The sequence below is a fragment of the Ictalurus punctatus genome, chromosome 4 (genome assembly GCF_001660625.3).
Source record: "Ictalurus punctatus breed USDA103 chromosome 4, Coco_2.0, whole genome shotgun sequence".
NCBI classification, from domain to species: domain Eukaryota; kingdom Metazoa; phylum Chordata; class Actinopteri; order Siluriformes; family Ictaluridae; genus Ictalurus; species Ictalurus punctatus.
The window spans coordinates 29,464,215-29,491,719 of NC_071284.1; the positions used below are offsets into that span (position 1 = coordinate 29,464,215).

Genomic DNA, 27,505 nt, shown 5'->3' on the forward strand with positions numbered 1-27,505 from the left:
AGATTTCTGTTTTCCTTTAATCAAGTCTAAAAACGAGTTAATCTGTTCTGTGGTGTAAAGTTGTTCAGGTTGTTCTGAAAAGTCGAAGTTATTTGGCTGATCCAGGTTGACGTCTGCCTCGTCCATGTCTGTGAGCGGTTCCTTTCCTGTAGCTCCTGCGCTGCATTCTGAGCCCTCATTCTCCTGCATCACAACACTGTGCTGTGGCTGCTTGGACGATTCTACCACCTTGTCCATCTTCTCTAGTGTTGTTTGCAGCTCAGCTTTATTGTTCTTTAACAATAAAGCAGTGTGTTTTTGTCTCGGTGTGTTCTTGTGTGGGTTCTGTGGTTTCTTCATTTGCTGCTGCTTTACAGGGTCAGTGCAGTCATTGAGGCTCATTACTAATGCTATCATCTGCAGCAGGTTTAGCTCTAACACCACCTTCGGTGTCTGTGATGACGGCATGCAGGAGAGACAGCATCTCCCGCTGGCCTCAGAGGCCATGGCATCGCGCTCACTCTCTCCCACTTTCAGCTATTTGCAGCTTGTTTATTTGACTTAATATATTAATGCTTTCATTATTTAGTCCAGTAGGAAACAAATGGAACAAATGAAATCAAGTAAAAAACTGGCAAGACACCAGAGAGCTCTGCATGCTTTTGCTCTGCACTCAGTGCATGCACACACACACACACACAGAGAGAGAGAGAGAGAGAGAGAGAGAGAGAGAGAGAGAGAGAGAGAGAGAGAGAGAGAGAGAGAGAGAGAGAGATATGGATGTCTGGTAAATGATTGGTTCACAGCCTAGGACCCCAGTCATAAGAAGAAGGAAGGAGACGTATAAATACAAACAATAGTGGCAGAAGTGGAATAGAAGCCGAACACGCAAATACATGAAGAGATGGTGGAAAAAAGGAAAGTAAAGGAGAGAGGACATTGGGCTAGTAAAACAGAATTCTTTCTTGCTGTAGCAGGAGACATAGTGGGTCTGGGCAATGTTTGGAGATTCCCCTACCTCTGCTATAGGAATGGAGGGGGTAAGCGCACTGAAACAGATAACCATATTTATTGGTCTTTATTGAGGTATGTTTAAATATTACAAATGAAGGATAAATAAATAGGATTCTAGTATGTTAAAAGAAAACATTACTTCAGTTGATGTATTTTCAGATTTGATAAGTCCTGATATAGATTCATATAAATTATTTTATTAAATATTTTTGATATGTTCGGTATGATGCCCCGCGACAGACTGGTGACACATCTGGGGGAGAATTCTCTCGCCTTGTACCCAGTGTTGCTGGGATCCTTCTGGTTACTGAAGATTAATGTATGAAGTTTAGTATGAGTTTGATATGTTCATGTGTTATCAGGGGGATTCTTGGTGCCTTACCTGGTGCTTGCTGTGACCTGTGGTTTGCCACTATTCCTTCTGGAGACAGCTATGGGACAGTACACACAAGAGGGTGGCATCACCTGTTGGCAGCGTATTTGTCCACTGGCTAAGGGTGACACAGTTCTTTTAAATAAATAAATAAATAAATATATATATATATATATATATATATATATATATATATATATATATATATATATATATATAGCCTTTTCACACAAAGGTTCTAAAAGGTTGTAGTTTAGTGCTGTCTCTGCTCAGATTAGTAGAATCTGAAGTATTATACAAATGTAGCGCACTCATTTTCAATGTGTAGGTTTCTTCCCCCTGTACATACATTGTTTCTTTCTTTTTTTACCTGCATAAATTCAAGACATTATAAGGCCGTAGAAAAAGATTAGATGGAAATGCATTTATTGGAAATATTTGACCTGTGTACTGTTAAGAACTTCATTCTAAATTATTGTCTTTTTGTCCTTTGTCAGGTGTTGGATATGCCGGTCAGTTGCTTGAACTCTATAGCTGCATGTTATACATCATAATACTTGCCTGGGCACTGCTTTATTTGGTCTTATCCTTCAAGTTTCAGCTTCCCTGGGCCAGCTGTGATAACATCTGGAACACAGGTATAAAACAGAATCAACAGTGCCTTGAGCTGTTGCATATGAAAATCATTGTGTACTAGTCTGGCTATGTATCCACTACTGCTATGTTAAAATTTTCTTAAACAGCTCATACAGACAGAGGAGATTTGGTTGCACATTATTTGGGTAATTCTAGAAATGCTTGGTTAGTTCTGATACACCGCAACATTTTAAATTTGGATGTTCTAGCTGGGAAACACTTAAGTGGGTCTTAATATAATGTTGGATATTTTGCAGCGTACTTCTCTAAGAATTCATTTTTAACACACCTCATGTACAAATAGTAATATATAAATACATATAGCCAGTATACCTTGGGACAAACTGCAAAATAAAGAAATAAATAAATAAAAAATCCTTCATATTTCATGAATGCAAATTTCCAAATATACATAATAATAACAACACTATCTATCTATCTATCTATCTATCTATCTATCTATCTATCTATCTATCTATCTTAGATGACTGTATAGCTATTGGAAGTGATCTTAATTGGACAAGACAGGCCAACTCAACACCAGCAGCCACTGAATTTTGGGAGTAAGTTGCTGTCGTAGAAATTAGACAACACACGCAGACTTCTCCTCTCAGGTGAAAAGGTTTATTACAGAAGGATGAATACAGGATAATAGAATGCAGGATAGAATAATGAGAGCGCTCTGAGGTACTTTGCATGATACACTTTTATTAACTGATAAGGAGTAGTTTGAGGCAATTCAAACAGGCTTTGTTTCAGGGTCGAACCCTTAACAGAATAACATATTTGTGTCTCTGTAAGCAGATAAACATTCTGTACTATTTTAAATGACAGGACATGACCTTCTTTGACGTTATCCTCAGATGGCAGCTCTGCTACCATTGGTGTGTGAGTGTGTGAATGAGAAACAATGTAAAGCGCTTTGGATAAAAGCACTATATAAATGCAGACCATTAACCATTGACCATGAACATGAACAGAACAAGAACAAAACTATTACAAAGTAAAAATGCATAATTTCCCTCACACTGCGTGTACAGTATCTCACAAAAGTGAGTACACCCCTCACATTTTTGTAAATATTTGATTGTCTTTTCATGTGACAACACTGAAGAAATGACACAATGCTACAATGTAAAGTAGTGAGTGTACAGCTTGTGTAACAGTGTAAATCTGCTGTTCACGCAAAATAACTCAACACACAGCCATTAATGTCTAAACCGCTGGCAACAAAAGTAAATACACCCCTAACTGAAAATGACCAAATTGGGCACAATTAGTGCCTTGAGCTGTTGTATATGAAAATCATTGTGTGCTAGTCTGGCTATGTATCCACTACTGCTATGTTCAAATTTTCTTAAACAGCTCATACAGACAGAGCAGATTTGGTTGCACATTATTTGGGTAATTCTAGAAATGCTTGGTTAGTTCTGATACAGAGCTGGGAAACACTTAAGTGGGTCTCACTTTTGTGAGATACTGTACAAGTAAATAGAGTAAAGGTTGTCATTTTTATAACGTAGTTAAATCCAATATCCATAAGACTTCCAGGATGAAAAGTGCTGTTGAACATGTGTACTAGGTTGCCAGCTTGCCATTTCAAGTTTTTTACACAGAAAGGGATGTTTGTTGAAGGGCTGTCATAAACAATGCTTTTGTCAAGTCCAAGACAAGTCCAGTGCTGGACAAACAGAAATCGAGTCAAGAAAAATAAGGTCAAAGTCAAGATTAAGATTAAGTTCAAATGAAAGCAATGCAAAGTCAAAATTGACGATTTGAAAACCATCAAATCCTATATGAGGCCAAACTTTACTTCAAATTATTGGCTTTATGCACGTGTTGTGCCAATCTTTAGGCTATGTTTTCTAGAAAAAGAAACTTTCCTCTGTCAAACTTTGTACATGCAAAAATAAAAGACTACACAAACATTTTTTTTATATATTGGTTGAGACCAAGACCATATTTAGAAAGATCAATGTCCAAGACAGACAAGTCCAAATACATATGCAAGTCCAAGTACAAATTGGAGTGAAATCCAAGTCAAACTGAAATCATACTGAAATCGAACTTCCGAAATCATACTTGTATACACTTTAATCGAGCCGTTCTGTTGGTGAGCGAAGGATCCACACACGACACAGTTTACTGTTTAAACATTTTACATTGGTAAAATCACGATTAAATCATGATTACCCCCCCCCCCCCCCCCCCCCCGCCCCCCCCTTCATGACTCTCTAGTGACATCCCTGGCTGGCAGTGGATGCCGCATTATGCTTAAGCCCATCGACAGATAACACTACATGAGTCACAAAATGTTACAGAATATTATTCTGTTTTTTTTTTGTTTTTTTTTTAATTGATCACATTCACTCTACAGGAGAAGAGTGCTTTCTATCTCTAAAGGCATTGAAGATGTTGGAAAGGTCAACTATGAGATTGTCTTATGTCTAATTGCAATGTGGATCCTCTGCTATTTCTGTATCTGGAAAGGAGTCAAGTCTACAGGGAAGGTGTGTTCATATACTTTTATTCTGTACTTAGCTATGAATTACATATCAATTCTTAAAATGGCAAATTTATACATTTATACATTTATGGTCATAAAGCAGTATGAAACAGTAAGGCCTACTTTACATCATATATTCTATATCCTCTCTTCTCAGGTGGTATATTTTACAGCAACGTTCCCCTATGTGATGCTGCTGGTGTTGCTGATTCGTGGACTAACTTTGCCTGGGGCCATGTTGGGTGTTAAATTCTACCTCTATCCTGACTTTCAACGGCTGTTGGAGCCTCAGGTGCTGCAGCCGCACCACATGCAAATAGATAGTCATAGTGAAAAACAGTACATAAAGACTGACATATTGAAATCATTTTTTAGTTGTTTATAGAATTGAAGGAGGGTGTATTTTCTTTTCTTCTGTATATGGCATTGGGGTGTTTAATTATCTTTGATGCTTGATTGTTATTCATAAGGATTTTATTAATACATAATATGAATTTTGCCACTCTGGCTGATTGTCTATTTTATACCTGATATATTTTTAAACTCTTACATTTGATGAAATCTTGTAATTATGAAAGGCATATTTTGAAGTAAATGGTTGACAAATTCTTGGCATATAAAACAAAAATCAGGTATCAAAGTTGTAGTTTGGTAATCACTGCCATTGTTCATTTCTCTGTCGTGTTTGGGTGGATGTGCAGGTATGGATGGAGGCAGCCAGTCAAATTTTCTACTCATACAGTATAGGTGTTGGTGTATTGACTGTACTAGGCAGCTACAACCAATACAACAACAACTGCTACAGGTGAACTGAACATTACACAATTCCTGACATTTTGTCAAATACGTCGGAAAGTTTCTATCTGAGGCACCCAACTTACTATAAAATAACTGTACTTATACAAATGAGAATCAAATGAAACTCAATCTCACATTCACCCAGGAGTGACAGCAAATTAAAAAACATGTATGAAGATGAAAAATCCATTACATACTTTATAATATGTCTTATAATTCTATAGAATTATGTATATGTATGTATGTGTTTTAGGGACTGCTTTTGGCTGTGTCTGCTCAACAGTTGCACCAGTTTTGTAGCAGGCTTTGCAGTGTTCTCAGTTCTGGGCTTCATGGCTCATGTGCAAGGTGTTCCTATAGAGGATGTGGCTGAGTCAGGTATCACCCATTATATATACAGGTTTAGGATGTTCGGCAATATGATGAAATTTGCTTTGGTAATTTTACACTAAATATAAATAAAGGGAAACAAGATGAGGTGTTTTCTTCAGGTCCTGGCCTAGCTTTCATAGCGTATCCTCAGGCAGTTGCTATGATGCCTCTTCCTCAGCTGTGGGCTGTGTGCTTCTTCCTTATGATTATTCTTCTGGGTCTGGACACACAGGTACACACACACACACGCACACACACACACACACACACACACACACACACACACACACACACACACACACACACCACACACACACACACACACACACACACACACACACACACACACACACACACAAACCTATTACTGTTTCATCATACTGCTGTACTTGTGCTGTGGTCCAGTTTATTACAATGGAGGTGATCATTACATCAGTGACGGACATGTTTCCCCGAGTGCTGCGTAGAACTGGACGGCGTGAGATCTTCCTGCTTCTCTTCTGTGTTTTCTGTTTCTTCTGCCAACTCATCATGGTCACAGAGGTAAGGACAATGAGAAAAACTGACCCATCTGAAGCTCGATGTACTCAGAAAGGTATACAGTAACTGAAGAAGAAGAATAGTTGTAAATGGAATGCATTATATTTAAGATTGATTCATCTGCAGCAAATGACTACGTATTGAAATGTTGTGTTGTTTTGTGTTGACACCTGAGTTTATTTGATTGTTTATAGAAGTTGGTGAAAACCATCCATCCATCCATTTTCTGTACCACTTATCCTACATGGTCATGGGGAGCCTGGAGCCTATCCCTGGGGACATTGTCGACACCCTGGAGAGGGTGCCAAGCCAATGCAGGGCACAATCACACACAAACACACTACATAAAATTTAGAGATGCCAATCAACCTGTTTTTGGACTGGAGGAGATACCTGGAGGAAATCCCCAAAGCACAGGGAGAACATGCAAACTCCGTGCACACAGGGCGGAGGAGGGAATTGAACCCCCAACCCCGCAGACATGAGGCAAATGTGCTAAACACTAAGCCAGCATGCTCCCTGGTAGAAACCAAATTATTGTCAGTTAGGCCCTGATAAAAACTTTGAATTTATTTGTATGTAGTGCAGCTGTAGCACCTGAGGTTCCAAAAGTTCAGGATAGATTCAGGATAGAGGGTGAATTTAATTATCGTCATGGCTCCATAGAACATCAGTCCATAACCTGTGGGAACATGTTATGATTACTAGCACTTGCATTTTCTTTTCTAATGCAGCTTTCTTCTCTCCTGCAGGGGGGGATGTATGTGTTTCAGCTGTTTGACTACTACGCCTGTAATGGAGTATGCATTGTCTTTATCTGTGTGTTTCAGTGCCTGGCAGTGGGCTGGGTCTTCGGTACTAAATTTACAATTCATAATAAATGTATATATTTCTAATGTACAAAGATGCAAAAAACAAAAGAAAAAAAAAACCCACGTTAATTTTTGTAAAAATTTACATAGATTATGGTTACGGTTGAATTTGCGATCATATCTGCTCTCCAATGAATTTTTCCATAAGATAATTTTCCTAGAATAACACAAAACCCGTTAGGATCAGGCAAAATGAGACAAATGACAACTCTGTTACAAGTAATGGGAAGAGTCTTACCAAGAGTAATGCGAAAAGTATTTACGGCAAAAGTAAATAATTAGTAGCATGGATTTAATTTACTGAAGGTAAAATCAGAGCAAAAAGCTTAATAGAAAATAAAGAATAAAGAAAATTATCCAGTGTTGGTTATGAACATAAGTATATGTTCGGATGTCGATTAGTCCAGTGATTAGGGTCCCCGTAAGGAATTGGAGGAATTCCAGGAATTCCTTATTTTTTTTATTTTTATTTATTTATTTATTTTTACAGATTCCCTATGTTTTATCTAATGTAGGTTCAAATGTCATGTCATTGTGCACATTTGATCCTTTTTTATGTGTAATGTCCAATAGTGCAGTGACAAAACATAAATTTACCATTTATTCTTACTCTGCACACAGAGTATTATTTCACACATGTCAAGACAAGATTAAATGTTTAAGATGTAAGCCTTCACTGAATATATAGACATAAAATAAGTCAATGTCATGTTAATTAATACCTCCACACATCCACCACCTTTTCTATGGTGTCAATTCTTCAAGGCGCTGGACGAATGTCTGAGGTCATTGAAGATATGACAGGGTCATACCCTAACATCATCTTTCGGATGTGCTGGAAATATGTCACCCCAGTTCTCTTACTGGTAAGCTTTTGTCTGTGTGTTTGCTTCATTCTTGTTTAAAGTATAATGGATAATCTGATATTTATAGTCACGAAAAGCTACAGATCAGATATTTACCATCTTTACAGTTTTATCTCAGTTCAGAAATCTGGAATCGACTTACCTCTCAAAAAAAATGACCTTTTAAAATATATTTAATATTGTCCTCAAAAATCATTACATATATATTTTTTTGTATTTACTGTGTGTATTTAAAGACATGCATTTATATAAAACAAATATCTTGAACTGGTAGTGCTGAACTTAAAGCAGTTTGTTGACAGATTGGACAGTGCACCAGAAAATATGACTTATGTTCAATATTGGACTTTTTTCACCAATATGCTATTGTTCCCTGTTGCCATTTATGTACTTTGTTTTCCATTAACCATAACTTCTCTCTGTATCCCAAGGTATGTTTCATATATTTTTTGGTTGACTATCAGCCTTTGAAATACAACCGCTGGTACGTGTACCCAGACTGGGCGTATGCACTGGGCTGGTTGATGGCTCTGTCTTCAATGATGCTGGTTCCTGGATGGGCATTGGGCCGCCTCTGCACATTGAAAGGGAGCCTCAGACAGGTGAGGACAGACACAAAGGAATAGTTTACACTCTCCTTGAAGTTTTCCCACATTTTTAGTGTCACTGAAAAACTGAAATGGACTTAACTGTGATTATATAAATCCACACAAAATAGCCTATAATACTGAAGTCGGGGGAAGAAAAAAAAACAAAAACAAACAAACAAAAAAACACATTAATTAGTTCTGGTGCAGCCTCTTGCTATCAGCTGTCAAGTAATTAGATGATAATTAGATTAGATTGCACCATTAAAGTTTCACATGATCTCCATATACTGTAAATAAATCAAGTACTCAGATAGCCCTAGTGGTGGAAAAAGCAACCTTCCATTCGTTGCCTCTGCGGATGTGAATAAGGTTATATGCTCTGGTCAACTTGGTGAAAAAGAACAGGAATTGCACAGTTGAATGAAGTGCATACTGGTATTTAACAGCTGGTATTTCTAGTTCAAACCTCTATGCATGGGAGAGACCTTGTTTTTTCTTGACTAAAAACAATCAAGCAGAATCTGGTAATGTGGAGGGATGAAAAAAACCATAAATATACTCAATAGCTTTATTCTCGTCTCACACTGTAAAAATAACACTGTGAAAAAGAAATGTGCAGTAACTGGCTTGCAGCAATTAGCTAGTAAGTTTCTATAGTACATTCCACAGTATGCTTACTGTACATTTAAACACAGTACCTATAAAATACCGTAATTGCTATTACAGTAATAATTACAGTACTCTTACTGCCATCAGAGTAATAGGATGCTGTATTTTTTTTATTTAATTTTTTATCAGAGCAAATATAAGATTACAGTAACAGGCATTACTGCATTCATTTTGTGTACTGGAAATTGAAGACACTATTTTTGTCATATATATGACATTTATTCTATAACGTCGTTCAACTTTCAACATTGTAAAATGGACAACACATAGACACTAATTAGATTTTAATTTGTATTTTTCATTTTGGAAACATTTTTTATTTTGTTTTGTAAACAACATGACTTTCCTGTAGTTTCCAGTAGCATGGTACAACAGTATACACCCACCCACACCTACACACAACCACACACACCAGATAACAAAATCGATTCAAATTTCATGTGCAAACAGTTTATTTTGTGAATATTATGCACAATAGCTTACTAGCTAAGGAGGGTTCCTCTGCCTATCTCTCTCTCCCAGTGCAGTCTTAAATAACTTTACGTAACTTTACTAAAGGAAACATAATGTAGCATTGCAAAAATAATGACCGAAGTTACCTTGCTGAAGCCAAGGGTTGAAGAAAGTGTGTAATCTTGTAAGTAAGCTCTTGCAACAAAAATCTTGTCAGTAAGCTCTTGGCCATCAGCATATCCTTATTCTCATATGTGCTGGAAATAATGCAAAAGATAGATTATTGTTTCTACTGCTGAAAAAAAAAAAAAAAATCCAGCCCAAACTTACTGTATTGTGATTCCCAGGAAAAATTATGTTTACTGTAGAATTCACCCGACGATGAAATTTGACCATGATACTCTGCAGATCTAGAGCAACGTGTTGTATACAGGTTCTACAGTAAGCATTCGTTCATGGTACAGTAATAATGCTGTACAAAACTACAGAAATGTGTTACAGTGCAGAACAGAGGATATATGTCAGAGTATGAGGTGGATTGTAGACTGGGCTCTCTATGGATGTGGAATGCATTGAAATATGTCACGGCAACTTGAGGCCTCTCTTCCAGTAGCGAGTAGACCAGACTGTCATCTATCCTAACTGCCAGTTCATAGAGGTGTGAATATATAACCAGGGTAAGTTGAGAACTACCTTATGGTACCCTCCTATACCTTAGGAGGTTGAAGAAGGTGACCACTTAATTGTGAATGGCACCTATGGCCATGCTAATGGAGTCTGTCTTTTACGTTTAAGTAAAAGAATAAATGAAACAGAATTACTTAAATACGTACTGTTTCACAAATGTGCTACTAACGTGAACCAAGTTTGCTAGTGATCAGGTGAGTGAGATAAATCACTAAGTTCATGGTGGATCTGGAGTGGATTGGGGAGTGGTGGCTATAGTCCCGAAGTGGATCCTGATGTGATCATTTTGTGTAGATTCATAACATAATATAATCCCAATTATGTCCATTTTAGTTCCAGGATGTAATGCTACAAAATGCGGAAAAGGGGGTGAATAATTATGAAAGGCACTGTCTGAGGTTTGGATTTTAAAAGTAGGTGTGCACAAGTATGCAACTTTGAGTTTAATGTCATAGTAAATTTATAAAAATACCTGATTAAAAAAAAGTTTTTATGATTTTACTATATTACTTACATTCATATTTTATTGTTTATTATATTTTATTATATCCTAATTTATACTTTGAATAATATAAACATATAAAGAATAAATGAACTTGCATCTCTTCACAGCGCTGGCTTTACCTGTGTAGTCCTGACAGCAAGTTACCATTGACCCAGATGCAGAGAGCTAGAATGCAATCAGCAGTTTGACAAAGCCAACAGTACTGCACTGTAAAACCGGATAGTTCATCTAACACAAAAAATTTGAGGAAACTAATTACCTCAAAATTTTTAAGTTTATAAATCAATTTCTTTAAGCCAAATACACTTAAATATAACAAAAATTTAACTCAAACTTGTTATAACTGTCATGATAGTTGTTAATCATCACCGATATTGGATTAGGGCCGATCCACAAGATGGGTGGGCAGCACTCAGAAGCTTGCTGCGGGCCTGCGGGTCTGACTCTCCATGCCAAAGACCTGGGCAAGACAGGCAGGACCCTTGTGGGCACTGGAACATGGAACTGCTTTGTGGTCAAGGATGGATTAAAAACTGGATTAAAAAAAACAACAAAACAACTTGGCTGATACACCCTGGAGGCCCCCAGGCTCCCCTGCGACGCATGCTGTCCATGCCAAAGGCTCTAATGTGAATGCTGTAATGTGAATGCTGGCAGTGTTGGTATTAGCAGTCTTGACAGAATCCTTGGCATTGTTCACTATTTCAGCATTGTTTCAGTTTCAGTTAACAGCAGTGCTCGGTTCTCCACTACCATCTAAAATAAAATCTCAACTAACAATTTAAAATGGATTGATATCACTGGTACCTTGGCCAATGTTGCTATCTCTCTCAGTTCTTTCTCTTTTTTTTGGTAACTAATCCACTACTCAGCTTTTGTATGTATTAGCCAGACATCACATAAAAGAAGCAATAAGATACCCAGATGCATGTCTGTATTACCTTAAAAATAAAACCAGTAAGATTGCTTAATAAATCATCATTTTTTCCATTTGAAAACTATCATTCTTTCATTTATAAACTTCCAGCTCACATCCCACTGGACCTAGTGTACCCTGGACAAAGACCGATGGTTAATCTGTCTTTGGTTATTCTGACCTAAAAGTCCAACTTTTTTCCAAAAGTCTGAAAGTTCATGGACACCTGACCATTAAATTCTGACCAATGTGCTGGTTGAATATCCCATTCTAGATTTAGTCCCCCTTTGCTGTTATAATAACCTCCACACGTCTGGGAAGGTTTTCCATTAGATTTTGGAGCGTGGCTGTAGGGATTTGTGATCATTCAGCCACAAGAGGTCAGTCACTGATGTCAGGTGAGGAGGCCTGGGGTGCAGTCGGTATTTGAGTTATTCCCAAAGGTGTTCAGTGGAGTTGAAGATGGGGCACTTGAGTTCGGCTCCAAACTTGACAAACCATGACTTCATGGACCTCATTTTGTTCATAGGGGCATAGTGATGCTTGGACTGGTTTGGACCTCTTAGTTCCAGTTAAGGTAAATTGTAATGCTAAAGCATACAAAGACATCCTGTACAATTATGTGCTTCCAAATCCATGTCAACAGTTGTGGAAGAACCACATATGGGTGTAATGGCCAGGTATCCACAAGCTTTTGGCCATGTAGTGTATATCTATATTATGTCACACCTCAGATGACCACTAGAGGGCACTTGGTAACCGGAGACTAGTCAGCCCTCTTCACTCTACAAGGCATATGTAAACGTATGACCTCAAATGTATGTACTGTATGTAGAATATTTTTGGTAAAAATTTAATTTCTTTATTTCTTTAATTCCCCAGATTTTTCTCTGTGGTTGTGGCTTTGAGATATTGATTGGAAGGTTGAGAGTTCAAGTCCTGTCACTACCAAGTTGCCACTTTTCAAGGCTCTTAAACTCCAAATGCTTAGTTTAGTTTTATGTTGCATTGCATAAAAGTAGTTGCCAAATGTAATTAAATTAAGCCATTTCAGTATTGGTTCCTGAAATGCACTCAGCTCAGCACCTTGGATGATAACAGTATCACTGTCCAAGCTCATGAGAATATCTTTCTTGTTGCACATGAGCATTAAAGCATTCAGGTTCTCCCAGGTGAACATGCTTTCAAATCAGTGCAGGCCAAAGTGGTTGGATTTCATTCAGTTTTACATGAATGAACATTGTCAGAACAGGTACAATCCCCCACCCTTAGCCCTAACTTTAACAACCATAACTTTTCATATAAAGTGTTTGTAGGTGTGCAGGAGTGATATGATTCTTCAGTATAGCACCTGTCAGGATTCTTGCAGCTGCGTTCTGAACTCTTTGTAAGTGTTTAATGGAGCTCTTTGGTAAGTCAACCAAAGCACTGTTGCAGTAGTTGAGTCTAGATGTAAAAAATGCATGTATGAGTTTCTCACTATTCAATTAAATTCAATTCAATTTTATTTGTAAACCTCGTTTAACAATGGACATTTTCTCAAAGCAGCTTTACAGAAACATATACACAGGTTACAGTTAGGTTTATGCATGGTGTCAGGCGGCTGAGGCCCATCTGCAGACCACGCATACCTACCTGGGACCTTTCTGTGGTCCTTGAAGGTCTGTCAGTCACCCCAGCTTCAGAGAAGCACCTGACTCTAAAGGTAGCTCTTCTGCTGGCCCTGATATCTCTCAAGCGAGTAGGAGCTCTACAAGCTCTCTCTGTTTCCCCAGTTGCCGAGCCGTTAGCATTGTAGGATTTCTGCCCTCCTCCATTCTTCACACCAGAACAAGAGAAAATGCACCTACTGTATCCAGTAAGGGCTCTCTGTACTTACGCGCACCTTTCCGCCCAGTGGCATAAGCCGGAGTTGTTTCTGGTATGCTTTGGCAGCGACAGTAGAGGTGATGCTGTCCAAATCTCCAATTGGATGGTGGAGACAATCTCTATCACTTATGAGGCGTGCAGTCTTGCTACGCCTCTGGGCATAAGGGCTCATTCCACTGGGTGTGGGGGGGACCTCCTCGAAGGGTTTATCCAAAGGGCTACCGTTACAGGATGTGTGTGCTGTGGCTGAGTGGTCTACGCCGCACAAATTCGTTCGATATTACAGTTTGGACAAAGATTCCACCCCATAACCACCATAGACATTGAAGGGGACACGTCCCCCCAATAATCAGATATGGCCAAATTGTCCCCCCAAATATTTGATATTTTTGATGCTGCTCTGCTGCACTCAATTATGCACTACTGCATATGTTGTAAGAAATTTTAGACGGGTCTGCCTCGGTGGTCTAGCAAAGCTCGTCAATGTCAAAATGTTTGAAATGGCCAATCAAATCAAACAGGGCAGAAGCCGTATAATGCTTCAGTTTTAACGGTGAAATAGTGTGAGGTAAGATGTAAGCTAAGTAGCTAAAGTTTAATATTTTACAACTATTTTATTAATTTAGGACAGAAATGTTAAACGACCGACAGTAATATCCAGGGATGCAAACATTTACGTGATTCATGTAATGTGTTATTGTCAATGTGACGAGAGAAGAAATATTAATGGAGCCGTTTTCAGTATATTAGGCAGAATATGGACAATGAATGTGTGCACATTGTGAATGAATGTAATGAATGTGGTGAACTGGCTTTACTGGTAGTCTTTCAGTAAATTCACCTATCTACAAAAATGATTCATAAAACTAAAAGTGGGAGCGTTATCATCCTCAGACTTCAACTAGAACATGGTCAAACGTGTGGATTTGACTCAAGTATGTTTTTAGGTTGTGGTTAGGACAAAGTCATTTATTAAAATAAAAATATATTATTTGTAAATCTAGTTCTTTAACAATTTTTTTAAATTCCTTTAATTCTCTTTTCTGGACAATAAACCCTCAAGTGTCTGAAACCATTGTATTTTGATGCTAGTCTGTATTTTTTTTCTTTGGGACAGCAGAAAAATAGTGTAAGCTGACAGGAATAGGAAAAAGGTTAGCAGTATGTACACAGTGGAAGTTTTGTAATTTAAATTTGGTTTGCTCTACTATTTGGAACATATTATTCACTATATCTGTGCATAATAAGGTGAAAGGTCCTCCTGGGGGTAGAGAGCAAGTAAATCTGAAATATAATAAACCATCTAATCTAACTAGTTTTTGTATTTATTGTAATACACAATGACCTTACTGTAGTTATTTTGGTCCTAAATATAAATGTCTTGCATTGTATATATAAATAATGTATATATAAATAGTTGGGCCTTTATTACATAGAGAACTAAAAAGGATCATTACATTTGTGACCCCACCCCCACCAAATTATTTCAGGATGTGGTTACGGCCTTGACCATGGGTGCCAATATTAGTGGAGGCCACTATACACCCACACATGCAAAAATAATACAAGAGAATTAGAGAAATAGAGGAAGGGCAGTGTGTGTGTGTGTGTGCGTGTGTGTGTGTGTGTGTGTGTGAGAGAGAGAGAGAGAGAGAGAGACTTTGATTTTTAAGACGCCTTTAATGCATCAGTGTATATTTACACACACACACACACACACACACACACACACACACACACACACATATATATATATATATTTAATCAAGTCTAAAAATGACTTAATCTGTTCTGTGGTGTAAAGTTGTTCAGGTTGTTCTGAAAAGTCGAAGTTATTTGGCTGATCCAGGTTGACGTCTGCCTCGTCCATGTCTGTGAGCGGTTCCTCTCCTGTAGCTCCTGCGCTGTATTCTGAGCCCTCATTCTCCTGCATCACAACACTGTGCTGTGGCTGCTTGGACGATTCTACCACCTTGTCCATCTTCTCTAGTGTTGTTTGCAGCTCAGCTTTATTGTTCTTTAACAATAAAGCAGTGTGTTTTTGTCTCGGTGTGTTCTTGTGTGGGTTCTGTGGTTTCTTCATTTGCTGCTGCTTTACAGGGTCAGTGCAGTCATTGAGGCTCATTACTAATGCTATCATCTGCAGCAGGTTTAGCTCTAACACCACCTTCGGTGTCTGTGATGACGGCATGCAGGAGAGACAGCATCTCCCGCTGGCCTCAGAGGCCATGGCATCGCGCTCACTCTCTCCCACTTTCAGCTATTTGCAGCTTGTTTATTTGACTTAATATATTAATGCTTTCATTATTTAGTCCAGTAGGAAACAAATGATACAAATGAAATCAAGTAAAAAACTGGCAAGACACCAGAGAGCTCTGCATGCTTTTGCTCTGCACTCAGTGCATGCACACACACACACACACACACACACACACACACACCCACAGAGAGAGAGAGAGAGAGAGAGAGAGAGAGAGAGAGAGAGAGAGGGAGAGAGAGGGAGAGAGAGGGAGAGAGAGAGAGAGAGAGAGAGAGAGATATGGATGTCTGGTAAATGATTGGTTCACAGCCTAGGACCCCAGTCATAAGAAGAAGGAAGGAGACGTATAAATACAAACAATAGTGGCAGAAGTGGAATAGAAGCCGAACACGCAAATACATGAAGAGATGGTGGAAAAAAGGAAAGTAAAGGAGAGAGGACATTGGGCTAGTAAAACAGAATTCTTTCTTGCTGTAGCAGGAGACATAGTGGGTCTGGGCAATGTTTGGAGATTCCCCTACCTCTGCTATAGGAATGGAGGGGGTAAGCGCACTGAAACAGATAACCATATTTATTGGTCTTTATTGAGGTATGTTTAAATATTACAAATGAAGGATAAATAAATAGGATTCTAGTATGTTAAAAGAAAACATTACTTTAGTTGATGTATTTTCAGATTTGATAAGTCCTGATATAGATTCATATAAATTATTTTATTAAATATTTTTGATATGTTCGGTATGATGCCCCGCGACAGACTGGTGACACATCTGGGGGAGAATTCTCTCGCCTTGTACCCAGTGTTGCTGGGATCCTTCTGGTTACTGAAGATTAATGTATGAAGTTTAGTATGAGTTTGATATGTTCATGTGTTATCAGGGGGATTCTTGGTGCCTTACCTGGTGCTTGCTGTGACCTGTGGTTTGCCACTATTCCTTCTGGAGACAGCTATGGGACAGTACACACAAGAGGGTGGCATCACCTGTTGGCAGCATATTTGTCCACTGGCTAAGGGTGACACAGTTCTTTTAAATATATATATATATATATATATATATATATATATATATATATATATATATATATATATATATATATATATATATAGCCTTTTCACACAAAGGTTCTAAAAGGTTGTAGTTTAGTGCCGTCTCTGCACAGATTAGTAGAATCTGAAGTATTGTACAAATGTAGCGCACTCATTTTCAATGTGTAGGTTTCTTCCCCCTGTACATACATTGTTTCTTTCTTTTTTTACCTGCATAAATTCAAGACATTATAAGGCCGTAGAAAAACATTAGATGGAAATGGCTTTATTGGAAATATTTGACCTGTGTACTGTTAAGAACTTCATTCTAAATTATTGTCTTTTTGTCCTTTGTCAGGTGTTGGATATGCCACTCAGTTGCTTGTACTCTATAGCTGCATGTTATACATCATAATACTTGCCTGGGCACTGCTTTATTTGGTCTTATCCTTCAAGTTTCAGCTTCCCTGGGCCAGCTGTGATAACATCTGGAACACAGGTATAAAACAGAATCAATAGTGCCTTGAGCTCTTGCATATGAAAATCATTGTGTACTAGTCTGGCTATGTATCCACTACTGCTATGTTCAAATTTTCTTAAACAGCGCATACAGACAGAGCAGATTTGGTTGCACATTATTTGGGTAATTCTAGAAATGCTTGGTTAGTTCTGATACACCGCAACATTTTAAATTTGGATGTTCTAGCTGGGAAACACTTAAGTGTGTCTTAATATAATGTTATATATTTTGCAGTGTACTTCTCTAAGAATCCATTTTTAACACACCTCATGTACAAATAGTAATATATAAATACCTATAGCCAGTATACCTTGGGACAAACTGCAAAATAAATAAATAAATGTTAAAAAATCCTTCATATTTCATGAATGCAAATTTCCAAATATACATAATAATAATAACAATGCTATCTATCTATCTATCTATCTATCTATCTATCTATCTATCTATCTATCTATCTTAGATGACTGTATAGCTATTGGAAATGATCTTAACTGGACAAGACAGGCCAACTCAACACCAGCAGCCACTGAATTTTGGGAGTAAGTTGCTGTCATAGAAATTAGACAACACACGCAGACTTGTCCTCTCAGGTGAAAAGGTTTATTACAGAAGGATGAATACAGGATAATAGAATGCAGGACAGAAGAAAACAGGATAGAATAATGAGAGCACTCTGAGGCACTTTGCATGATACACTTTTATTAACTGATAAGGAGTAGTTTGAAACAATTCAAACAGGCTTTGTTTCAGGGTCAAACCCTTAAGAGAATAACATATTTGTCTCTGTAAGCAGATAAACATTCTGTACTATTTTAAATGACAGGACATGACCTTCTTTGACGTTATCCTCAGATGGCGGCTCTGCTACCATTGGTGTGTGAGTGTGTGAATGAGAAACAATGTAAAGCGCTTTGGATAAAAGCGCTATATAAATGCAGATCACTGACCACTGACCATGAACATGAACAGAACAAGAACAAAACTATTACAAAGTAAAAATGCATAATTTCCCTCACATTGCATGTACAGTATCTCACAAAAGTGAGTACACCCCTCACATTTTTGTAAATATTTGATTATGTCTTTTCATGTGACAACACTGAAGAAATGACACTTTGCTACAATGTAAACTATTGAGTGTACAGCTTGTGTAACAGTGTAAATCTGCTGTTCACGCAAAATAACTCAACACACAGCCATTAATGTCTAAACTGCTGACACCAAAAGTGAGTACACCCCTAACTGAAAATGACCAAATTGGGCACAATTAGTGCCTTGAGCTGTTGCATATGAAAATCATTGTGTACTAGTCTGGCTATGAATCCACTACTGCTATGTTCAAATTTTCTTAAACAGCTCATACAGACAGAGCAGATTTGGTTGCACATTATTTGGGTAATTCTAGAAATGCTTGGATAGTTCTGATACACCGTAACATTTTAAATTTGGATGTTCTAGCTGGGAAACACTTAAGTGGGTCTCACTTTTGTGAGATACTGTACATGTAAATGGACTAAAGGTTGTCATTTTTATAACGTAGTTAAATCCAATATCTATAAGACTTCCTGGATGAAAAGTGCTGTTGAACATGTGTACTAGGTTGCCAGCTTGCCATTTCAAGTTTTTTACACAGAAAGGGATGTTTGTTGAAGGGCTGTCATAAACAATGCTTCTGTCAAGTCCAAGACAAGTCCAGTGCTGGACAAACAGAAATCGAGTCAAGAAAAATAAGGTCAAAGTCAAGATTAAGATTAAGTTCAAATGAAAGCAATGCAAAGTCAAAATTGACGGTTTGAAAACCATCAAATCCTATATGAGGCCAAACATTACTTCAAATTATTGGCTTTATGCACGTGTTGTGCCAATATTTAGGCTATGTTTTCTAGAAAAAGAAACTTTCCTCTGTCAAACTTTGTACATGCAAAAATAAAAGACTACACAAACATTTTTTTTTATATATTGGTTGAGACCAAGACCATATTTAGAAAGATCAATGTCCAAGACAGAGACAAGTCCAAATACATATGCAAGTCCAAGTACAAATTGGAGTGAAATCCAAGTCAAACTGAAATCATACCGAAATTGAACTTCCGAAATCATACTTGTATACACTTTAATCGAGCCGTTCTGTTGGTGAGCGAAGGATCCACACACGACACAGTTTACTGTTTAAACATTTTACATTGGTACATTTTACATTTAAACCCCCCCCCCCCCCCCCCCCCCCCGAATCTCTAGTGACATCCCTGGTTGAAACAGTGGATGCCGCATTATGCTTAAGCACATCGACAGATAACACTACATGAGTCACAAAATGTTACAGAATATTATTCTGTTATTCTATTATTTTTAATTGATCACATTCACTCCACAGGAGAAGAGTGCTTTCTATCTCTAAAGGCATTGAACATGTTGGAAAGGTCAACTATGAGACTGTCTTATGTCTAATTGCAATGTGGATCCTCTGCTATTTCTGTATCTGGAAAGGAGTCAAGTCTACAGGGAAGGTGTGTTCATATACTTTTATTCTGTACTTAGCTATGAATTACATATCAATTCTTAAAATGGCAAATTTATACATTTATACATTTATGGTCATAAAGCAGTATGAAACAGTAAGGTCTACTTTACATCATATATTCTATATCCTCTCTTCTCAGGTGGTATATTTTACAGCAACGTTGCCCTATGTGATGCTGCTGGTGTTGCTGATTCGTGGACTAACTCTGCCTGGGGCCATGTTGGGTATTAAATTCTACCTCTATCCTGACTTTCAACGGCTGTTGGAGCCTCAGGTGCTGCAGCCGCACCACATGCAAATAGATAGTCATGGTGAAAAACAGTACATAAAGACTCACATATTGAAATCATTTTTTAGTTGTTTATAGAATTGAAGGAGGGTGTATTCTCTTTTCTTCTGTATATGGCATTGGGGTGTTTAATTATCTTTGATGCTTGATTGTTATTCATAAGGATTTTATTAATACATAATATGAATTTTGCCACTCTGGCTGATTGTCTATTTTATACCTGATTTATTTTTAAACTCTTACATTTGATGAAATCTTGTAATTATGAAAGGCATATTTTGAAGCAAATGGTTGACAAATTCTTGGCATATAAAACAAAAATCAGGTATCAAAGTTGTAGTTTGGTAATCACTGCCATTGTTCATTTCTCTGTCGTGTTTGGGTGGATGTGCAGGTATGGATGGAGGCAGCCAGTCAAATTTTCTACTCATACAGTATAGGTATTGGTGTATTGACTGTACTAGGCAGCTACAACCAATACAACAACAACTGCTACAGGTGAACTGAACATTACACAATTCCTGACATTTTGTCAAATACGTCGGAAAGTTTCTATCTGAGGCAACCAACTTACTATAAAATAACTGTACTTATACAAATGAGAATCAAATGAAACTCAATCTCACATTCACCCAGGAGTGACAGCAAATTAAAAAACATGTATGAATATGAAAAATCCATTACATACTTTATAATATGTCTTATAATTCTATAGAATTATGTATATGTATGTATGTGTTTTAGGGACTGCTTTTGGCTGTGTCTGCTCAACAGTTGCACCAGTTTTGTAGCAGGCTTTGCAGTGTTCTCAGTTCTGGGCTTCATGGCTCATGTGCAAGGTGTTCCTATAGAGGATGTGGCTGAGTCAGGTATCACCCATTATATATACAGGTTTAGGATGTTCGGCAATATGATGAAATTTGCTTTGGTAATTTTACACTAAATATAAATAAAGGGAAACAAGATGAGGTGTTTTCTTCAGGTCCTGGCCTAGCTTTCATAACGTATCCTCAGGCAGTTGCTATGATGCCTCTTCCTCAGCTGTGGGCTGTGTGCTTCTTCCTTATGATTATTCTTCTGGGTCTGGACACACAGGTCCACACACACACACACACACACACACACACACACACACACACACACACACACACACACACACACACACACACACACACACAAACCTTTTACTGTTTCATCATACTGCTGTACTTGTGCTGTGGTCCAGTTTATTACAATGGAGGTGATGATTACATCAGTGACGGACATGTTTCCCCGAGTGCTGCGTAGAACTGGACGGCGTGAGATCTTCCTGCTTCTCTTCTGTGTTTTCTGTTTCTTCTGCCAACTCATCATGGTCACAGAGGTAAGGACAATGAGAAAAACTGACCCATCTGAAGCTCGATGTACTCAGAAAGGTATACAGTAACTGAAGAAGAAGCATAGTTGTAAATGGAATGCATTATATTTAAGATTGATTCATCTGCAGCAAATGACTACGTATTGAAATGTTGTGTTGTTTTGTGTTGACACCTGAGTTTATTTGATTGTTTATAGAAGTTGGTGAAAACCATCCATCCATCCATTTTCTGTACCACTTATCCTACATGGTCATGGGGAGCCTGGAGCCTATCCCTGGGGACATTGTCGACACCCTGGAGAGGGTGCCAAGCCAATGCAGGGCACAATCACACACAAACACACTACATAAAATTTAGAGATGCCAATCAACCTGTTTCTGGACTGGAGGAGATACCTGGAGGAAATCCCCAAAGCACAGGGAGAACATGCAAACTCCGTGCACACAGGGCGGAGGAGGGAATTGAACCCCCAACCCTGCAGGCATGAGACAAATGTGCGAAACACTAAGCCAGCATGCTCCCTGGTAGAAACCAAATTATTGTCAGTTAGGCCCTGATAAAAACTTTGAATTTATTTGTATGTAGTGCAGCTGTAGCACCTGAGGTTCCAAAAATTCAGGATAGATTCAGGATAGGGGGTGAATTTAATTATCTTCATGGCTCCATAGAACATCAGTCCATAACCTGTGGGAACATGTTATGATTACTAGCACTTGCATTTTCTTTTCTAATGCAGCTTTCTTCTCTCCTGCAGGGGGGGATGTATGTGTTTCAGCTGTTTGACTACTACACCTGTAATGGAGTATGCATCGTCTTTATCTGTGTGTTTCAGTGCCTGGCAGTGGGCTGGGTCTTCGGTACAAAATTTACAATTCATAATAAATGTATATATTTCTAATGTACAAAGATGCAAAAAACAAAAGAAAAAAAAAAACCCACGTTAATTTTTGTAAAAATTTACATAGATTATGGTTACGGTCGAATTTGCGATCGTATCTGCTCTCCAATTAATATTTCCATAAGATAATTTTCCTAGAATAACACAAAACCCGTTAGGATCAGGCAAAATGAGACAAATGACAACTCTGTTACAAGTAATGGGAAGAGTCTTACCAAGAGTAATGCGAAAAGTATTTACGGCAAAAGTAAATAATTAGTAGCATGGATTTAATTTACTGAAGGTAAAATCAGAGCAAAAAGCTTAATAGAAAATAAAGAATAAAGAAAATTATCCAGTGTTGGTTATGAACATAAGTATATGTTCGGATGTCAATTAGTCCAGTGATTAGGGTCCCCGTAAGGAATTGGAGGAATTCCAGGAATTCCTTTTTTTAAATTATTTTTATTTATTTATTTATTTTATTTTTTTTACAGATTCCCTATGTTTTATCTAATGTAGGGTCAAATGTCATGTCATTGTGCACATTTGATCCTTTTTTATGTGTAATGTCCAATAGTGCAGTGACAAAACATAAATTTACCATTTATTCTTACTCTGCACACAGAGTATTATTTCACACATGTCAAGACAAGATTAAATGTTTAAGATGTAAGCCTTCACTGAATATATAGACATAAAAAAAGTCAATGTCATTAATTAATTAATTAATTAATACCTCCACACATCCACCACCTTTTCTATGGTGTCAATTCTTCAAGGCGCTGGACGAATGTCTGAGGTCATTGAAGATATGACAGGGTCATACCCTAACATCATCTTTCGGATGTGCTGGAAATATGTCACCCCAGTTCTCTTACTGGTAAGCTTTTGTCTGTGTGTTTGCTTCATTCTTGTTTAAAGTATAATGGATAATCTGATATTTATAGTCACGAAAAGCTACAGATCAGATATTTACCATCTTTACAGTTTTATCTCAGTTCAGAAATCTGGAATCGACTTACCTCTCAAAAAAATGACCTTTTAAAATATATTTAATATTGTCCTCAAAAATCATTACATATATATTTTTTTGTATTTACTGTGTGTATTTAAAGACATGCATTTATATAAAACAAATATCTTGAACTGGTAGTGCTGAACTTAAAGCAGTTTGTTGACAGATTGGACAGTGCACCAGAAAATATGACTTATGTTCAATATTGGACTTTTTTCACCAATATGCTATTGTTCCCTGTTGCCATTTATGTACTTTGTTTTCCATTAACCATAACTTCTCTCTGTATCCCAAGGTATGTTTCATATATTTTTTGGTTGACTATCAGCCTTTGAAATACAACCGCTGGTACGTGTACCCAGACTGGGCGTATGCACTGGGCTGGTTGATGGCTCTGTCTTCAATGATGCTGGTTCCTGGATGGGCATTGGGCCGCCTCTGCACATTGAAAGGGAGCCTCAGACAGGTGAGGACAGACACAAAGGAATAGTTTACACTCTCCTTGAAGTTTTCCCACATTTTTAGTGTCACTGAAAAACTGAAATGGACTTAACTGTGATTATATAAATCCACACAAAATAGCCTATAATACTGAAGTCGGGGGAAGAAAAAAAAACAAAAACAAACAAACAAAAAAACACATTAATTAGTTCTGGTGCAGCCTCTTGCTATCAGCTGTCAAGTAATTAGATGATAATTAGATTAGATTGCACCATTAAAGTTTCACATGATCTCCATATACTGTAAATAAATCAAGTACTCAGATAGCCCTAGTGGTGGAAAAAGCAACCTTCCATTCGTTGCCTCTGCGGATGTGAATAAGGTTATATGCTCTGGTCAACTTGGTGAAAAAGAACAGGAATTGCACAGTTGAATGATGGCTGATGAAAAAGTGCATACTGGTATTTAACAGCTGGTATTTCTAGTTCAAACCTCTATGCATGGGAGAGACCTTGTTTTTTCTTGACTAAAAACAATCAAGCAGAATCTGGTAATGTGGAGGGATGAAAAAAAAAAAACATAAATATACTCAATAGCTTTATTCTCGTCTCACACTGTAAAAAGAACACTGTGAAAAAGAAATGTGCAGTAACTGGCTTGCAGCAATTATCTAGTAAGTTTCTATAGTACATTCCACAGTATGCTTACTGTACATTTAAACACAGTACCTATAAAATACCGTAATTGCTATTACAGTAATAATTACAGTACTCTTACTGCCATCAGAGTAATAGGATGCTGTATTTTTTTTATTTAATTTTTTATCAGAGCAAATATAAGATTACAGTAACAGGCATTACTGCATTCATTTTGTGTACTGGAAATTGAAGACACTATTTTTGTCATATATATGACATTTATTCTATAACGTCGTTCAACTTTCAACATTGTAAAATGGACAACACATAGACACTAATTAGATTTTAATTTGTATTTTTCATTTTGGAAACATTTTTTATTTTGTTTTGTAAACAACATGACTTTCCTGTAGTTTCCAGTAGCATGATACAACAGTATACACCCACCCACACCTACACACAACCACACACACCAGATAACAAAATCGATTCAAATTTCATGTGCAAACAGTTTATTTTGTGAATATTATGCACAATAGCTTACTAGCTAAGGAGGGTTCCTCTGCCTATCTCTCTCTCCCAGTGCAGTCTTAAATAACTTTACGTAACTTTACTAAAGGAAACATAATGTAGCATTGCAAAAATAATGACCGAAGTTACCTTGCTGAAGCCAAGGGTTGAAGAAAGTGTGTAATCTTGTAAGTAAGCTCTTGCAACAAAAATCTTGTCAGTAAGCTCTTGGCCATCAGCATATCCTTATTCTCATATGTGCTGGAAATAATGCAAAAGATAGATTATTGTTTCTACTGCTGAAAAAAAAAAAATCCAGCCCAAACTTACTGTATTGTGATTCCCAGGAAAAATTATGTTTACTGTAGAATTCACCTACAATTCAAATTTCGATGAAATTTGACCATGATACTCTGCAGATCTAGAGCAACGTGTTGTATACAGGTTCTACAGTAAGCATTCGTTCATGGTACAGTAATAATGCTGTACAAAACTACAGAAATGTGTTACAGTGCAGAACAGAGGATATATGTCAGAGTATGAGGTGGATTGTAGACTGGGCTCTCTATGGATGTGGAATGCATTGAAATATGTCTCGGCAACTTGAGGCCTTCCTTCCAGTAGCGAGTAGACCAGACTGTCATCTATCCTAACTGCCAGTTCATAGAGGTGTGAAGATATAACCAGGGTAAGTTGAGAACTACCTTATGGTACCCTCCTATACCTTAGGAGGTTGAAGAAGGTGACCACTTAATTGTGAATGGCACCTATGGTCATGCTAATGGAGTCTGTCTTTTACGTTTAAGTAAAAGAATAAATGAAACAGAATTACTTAAATACGTACTGTTTCACAAATGTGCTACTAACGTGAACCAAGTTTGCTAGTGATCAGGTGAGTGAGATAAATCACTAAGTTCATGGTGGTTCTGGAGTGGATTGGGGAGTGGTGGCTATAGTCCCGAAGTGGATCCTGATGTGATCATTTTGTGTAGATTCATAACATAATATAATCCCAATTGTGTCCATTTTAGTTCCAGGATGTAATGCTACAAAATGCGGAAAAGGGGGTGAATAATTATGAAAGGCACTGTCTGAGGTTTGGATTTTAAAAGTAGGTGTGCACAAGTATGCAACTTTGAGTTTAATGTCATAGTAAATTTATAAAAATACCTGATTAAAAAAAAGTTTTTATGATTTTACTATATTACTTACATTCATATTTTATTGTTTATTATATTTTATTATATCCTAATTTATACTTTGAATAATATAAACATATAAAGAATAAATGAACTTGCATCTCTTCACAGCGCTGGCTTTACCTGTGTAGTCCTGACAGCAAGTTACCATTGACCCAGATGCAGAGAGCTAGAATGCAATCAGCAGTTTGACAAAGCCAACAGTACTGCACTGTAAAACCGGATAGTTCATCTAACACAAAAAATTTGAGGAAACTAATTACCTCAAAATTTTTAAGTTTATAAATCAATTTCTTTAAGCCAAATACACTTAAATATAACAAAAATTTAACTCAAACTTGTTATAACTGTCATGATAGTTGTTAATCATCACCGATATTGGATTAGGGCCGATCCACAAGATGGGTGGGCAGCACTCAGAAGCTTGCTGCGGGCCTGCGGGTCTGACTCTCCATGCCAAAGACCTGGGCAAGACAGGCAGGACCCTTGTGGGCACTGGAACATGGAACTGCTTTGTGGTCAAGGATGGATTAAAAACTGGATTAAAAAAAACAACAAAACAACTTGGCTGATACACCCTGGAGGCCCCCACGCTCCCCTGCGACGCATGCTGTCCATGCCAAAGGCTCTAATGTGAATGCTGTAATGTGAATACTGGCAGTGTTGGTATTAGCAGTCTTGACAGAATCCTTGGCATTGTTCACTATTTCAGCATTGTTTCAGTTTCAGTTAACAGCAGTGCTCGGTTCTCCACTACCATCTAAAATAAAATCTCAACTAACAATTTAAAATGGATTGATGTCACTGGTACCTTGGCCAATGTTGCTATCTCTCTCAGTTCTTTCTCTTTTTTTTGGTAACTAATCCACTACTCAGCTTTTGTATGTATTAGCCAGACATCACATAAAAGAAACGATAAGATACCCAGATGCATGTCTGTATTACCTTAAAAATAAAACCAGTAAGATTGCTTAATAAATCATCATTTTTTCCATTTGAAAACTATCATTCTTTCATTTATAAACTTCCAGCTCACATCCCACTGGACCTAGTGTACCCTGGGCAAAGACCGATGGTTAATCTGTCTTTGGTTATTCTGACCTAAAAGTCCAACTTTTTTCCAAAAGTCTGAAAGTTCATGGACACCTGACCATTAAATTCTGACCAATGTGCTGGTTGAATATCCCATTCTAGATTTA

General features: G+C 37.5%; 2 protein-coding genes across 6 annotated transcripts; both read left to right on the forward strand.

Annotated features, from left to right (window-relative positions):
* Positions 1–709: 709 nt before the first annotated feature.
* On the forward strand, positions 710–11,858 carry LOC124627014 (sodium- and chloride-dependent GABA transporter 2). Of its 3 annotated transcripts, none has more exons than XM_053678137.1 (14): positions 710–1,019; positions 1,356–1,490; positions 1,864–2,004; positions 2,487–2,565; positions 4,380–4,512; positions 4,666–4,800; positions 5,210–5,313; positions 5,560–5,684; positions 5,798–5,910; positions 6,084–6,221; positions 7,049–7,073; positions 7,856–7,956; positions 8,388–8,558; positions 10,968–11,858. In XM_053678137.1, the coding sequence occupies exons 1-14, from the start codon at positions 884–886 to the stop codon at positions 11,046–11,048; spliced, it is 1,617 nt and encodes a 538-aa protein (XP_053534112.1). In that variant the 5' UTR covers positions 710–883; the 3' UTR covers positions 11,049–11,858. The 3 variants fall into 3 exon arrangements, with proteins under 3 accessions (XP_053534112.1, XP_053534111.1, XP_053534113.1); XM_053678136.1 differs by having other exon boundaries at positions 711–1,019; positions 6,971–7,073; XM_053678138.1 differs by lacking the exons at positions 710–1,019; positions 1,356–1,490 and having other exon boundaries at positions 1,864–1,878; positions 1,968–2,004; positions 6,971–7,073.
* A 4,340-nt stretch (positions 11,859–16,198) lies between these two features.
* On the forward strand, positions 16,199–27,300 carry LOC108264339 (sodium- and chloride-dependent GABA transporter 2). Of its 3 annotated transcripts, none has more exons than XM_053678141.1 (14): positions 16,199–16,448; positions 16,785–16,919; positions 17,291–17,431; positions 17,916–17,994; positions 19,830–19,962; positions 20,116–20,250; positions 20,660–20,763; positions 21,010–21,134; positions 21,248–21,360; positions 21,491–21,628; positions 22,378–22,444; positions 23,283–23,383; positions 23,814–23,984; positions 26,418–27,300. In XM_053678141.1, the coding sequence occupies exons 1-14, from the start codon at positions 16,313–16,315 to the stop codon at positions 26,496–26,498; spliced, it is 1,659 nt and encodes a 552-aa protein (XP_053534116.1). In that variant the 5' UTR covers positions 16,199–16,312; the 3' UTR covers positions 26,499–27,300. The 3 variants fall into 3 exon arrangements, with proteins under 3 accessions (XP_053534116.1, XP_053534115.1, XP_053534114.1); XM_053678140.1 differs by having other exon boundaries at positions 21,040–21,134; positions 22,378–22,480; XM_053678139.1 differs by having other exon boundaries at positions 16,200–16,448; positions 22,378–22,480.
* Positions 27,301–27,505: the final 205 nt, after the last annotated feature.

Excerpts from the sequence above, each read along its gene's own strand:
- LOC124627014 (XM_053678136.1), top strand. The coding sequence starts at position 884 with ATGGTGGAAAAAAGGAAAGTAAAGGAGAGAGGACATTGGGCTAGTAAA. Across the intron at positions 5,314-5,559 it reads TACAACAACAACTGCTACAG|GGACTGCTTTTGGCTGTGTC; the intron begins GTGAACTGAACA and ends TATGTGTTTTAG. Across the intron at positions 7,957-8,387 it reads TCACCCCAGTTCTCTTACTG|GTATGTTTCATATATTTTTT; the intron begins GTAAGCTTTTGT and ends CTGTATCCCAAG.
- LOC108264339 (XM_053678139.1), top strand. The coding sequence starts at position 16,313 with ATGGTGGAAAAAAGGAAAGTAAAGGAGAGAGGACATTGGGCTAGTAAA. Across the intron at positions 17,995-19,829 it reads GCAGCCACTGAATTTTGGGA|GAGAAGAGTGCTTTCTATCT; the intron begins GTAAGTTGCTGT and ends TTCACTCCACAG. Across the intron at positions 21,629-22,377 it reads AACTCATCATGGTCACAGAG|GGGGGGATGTATGTGTTTCA; the intron begins GTAAGGACAATG and ends TCTCTCCTGCAG.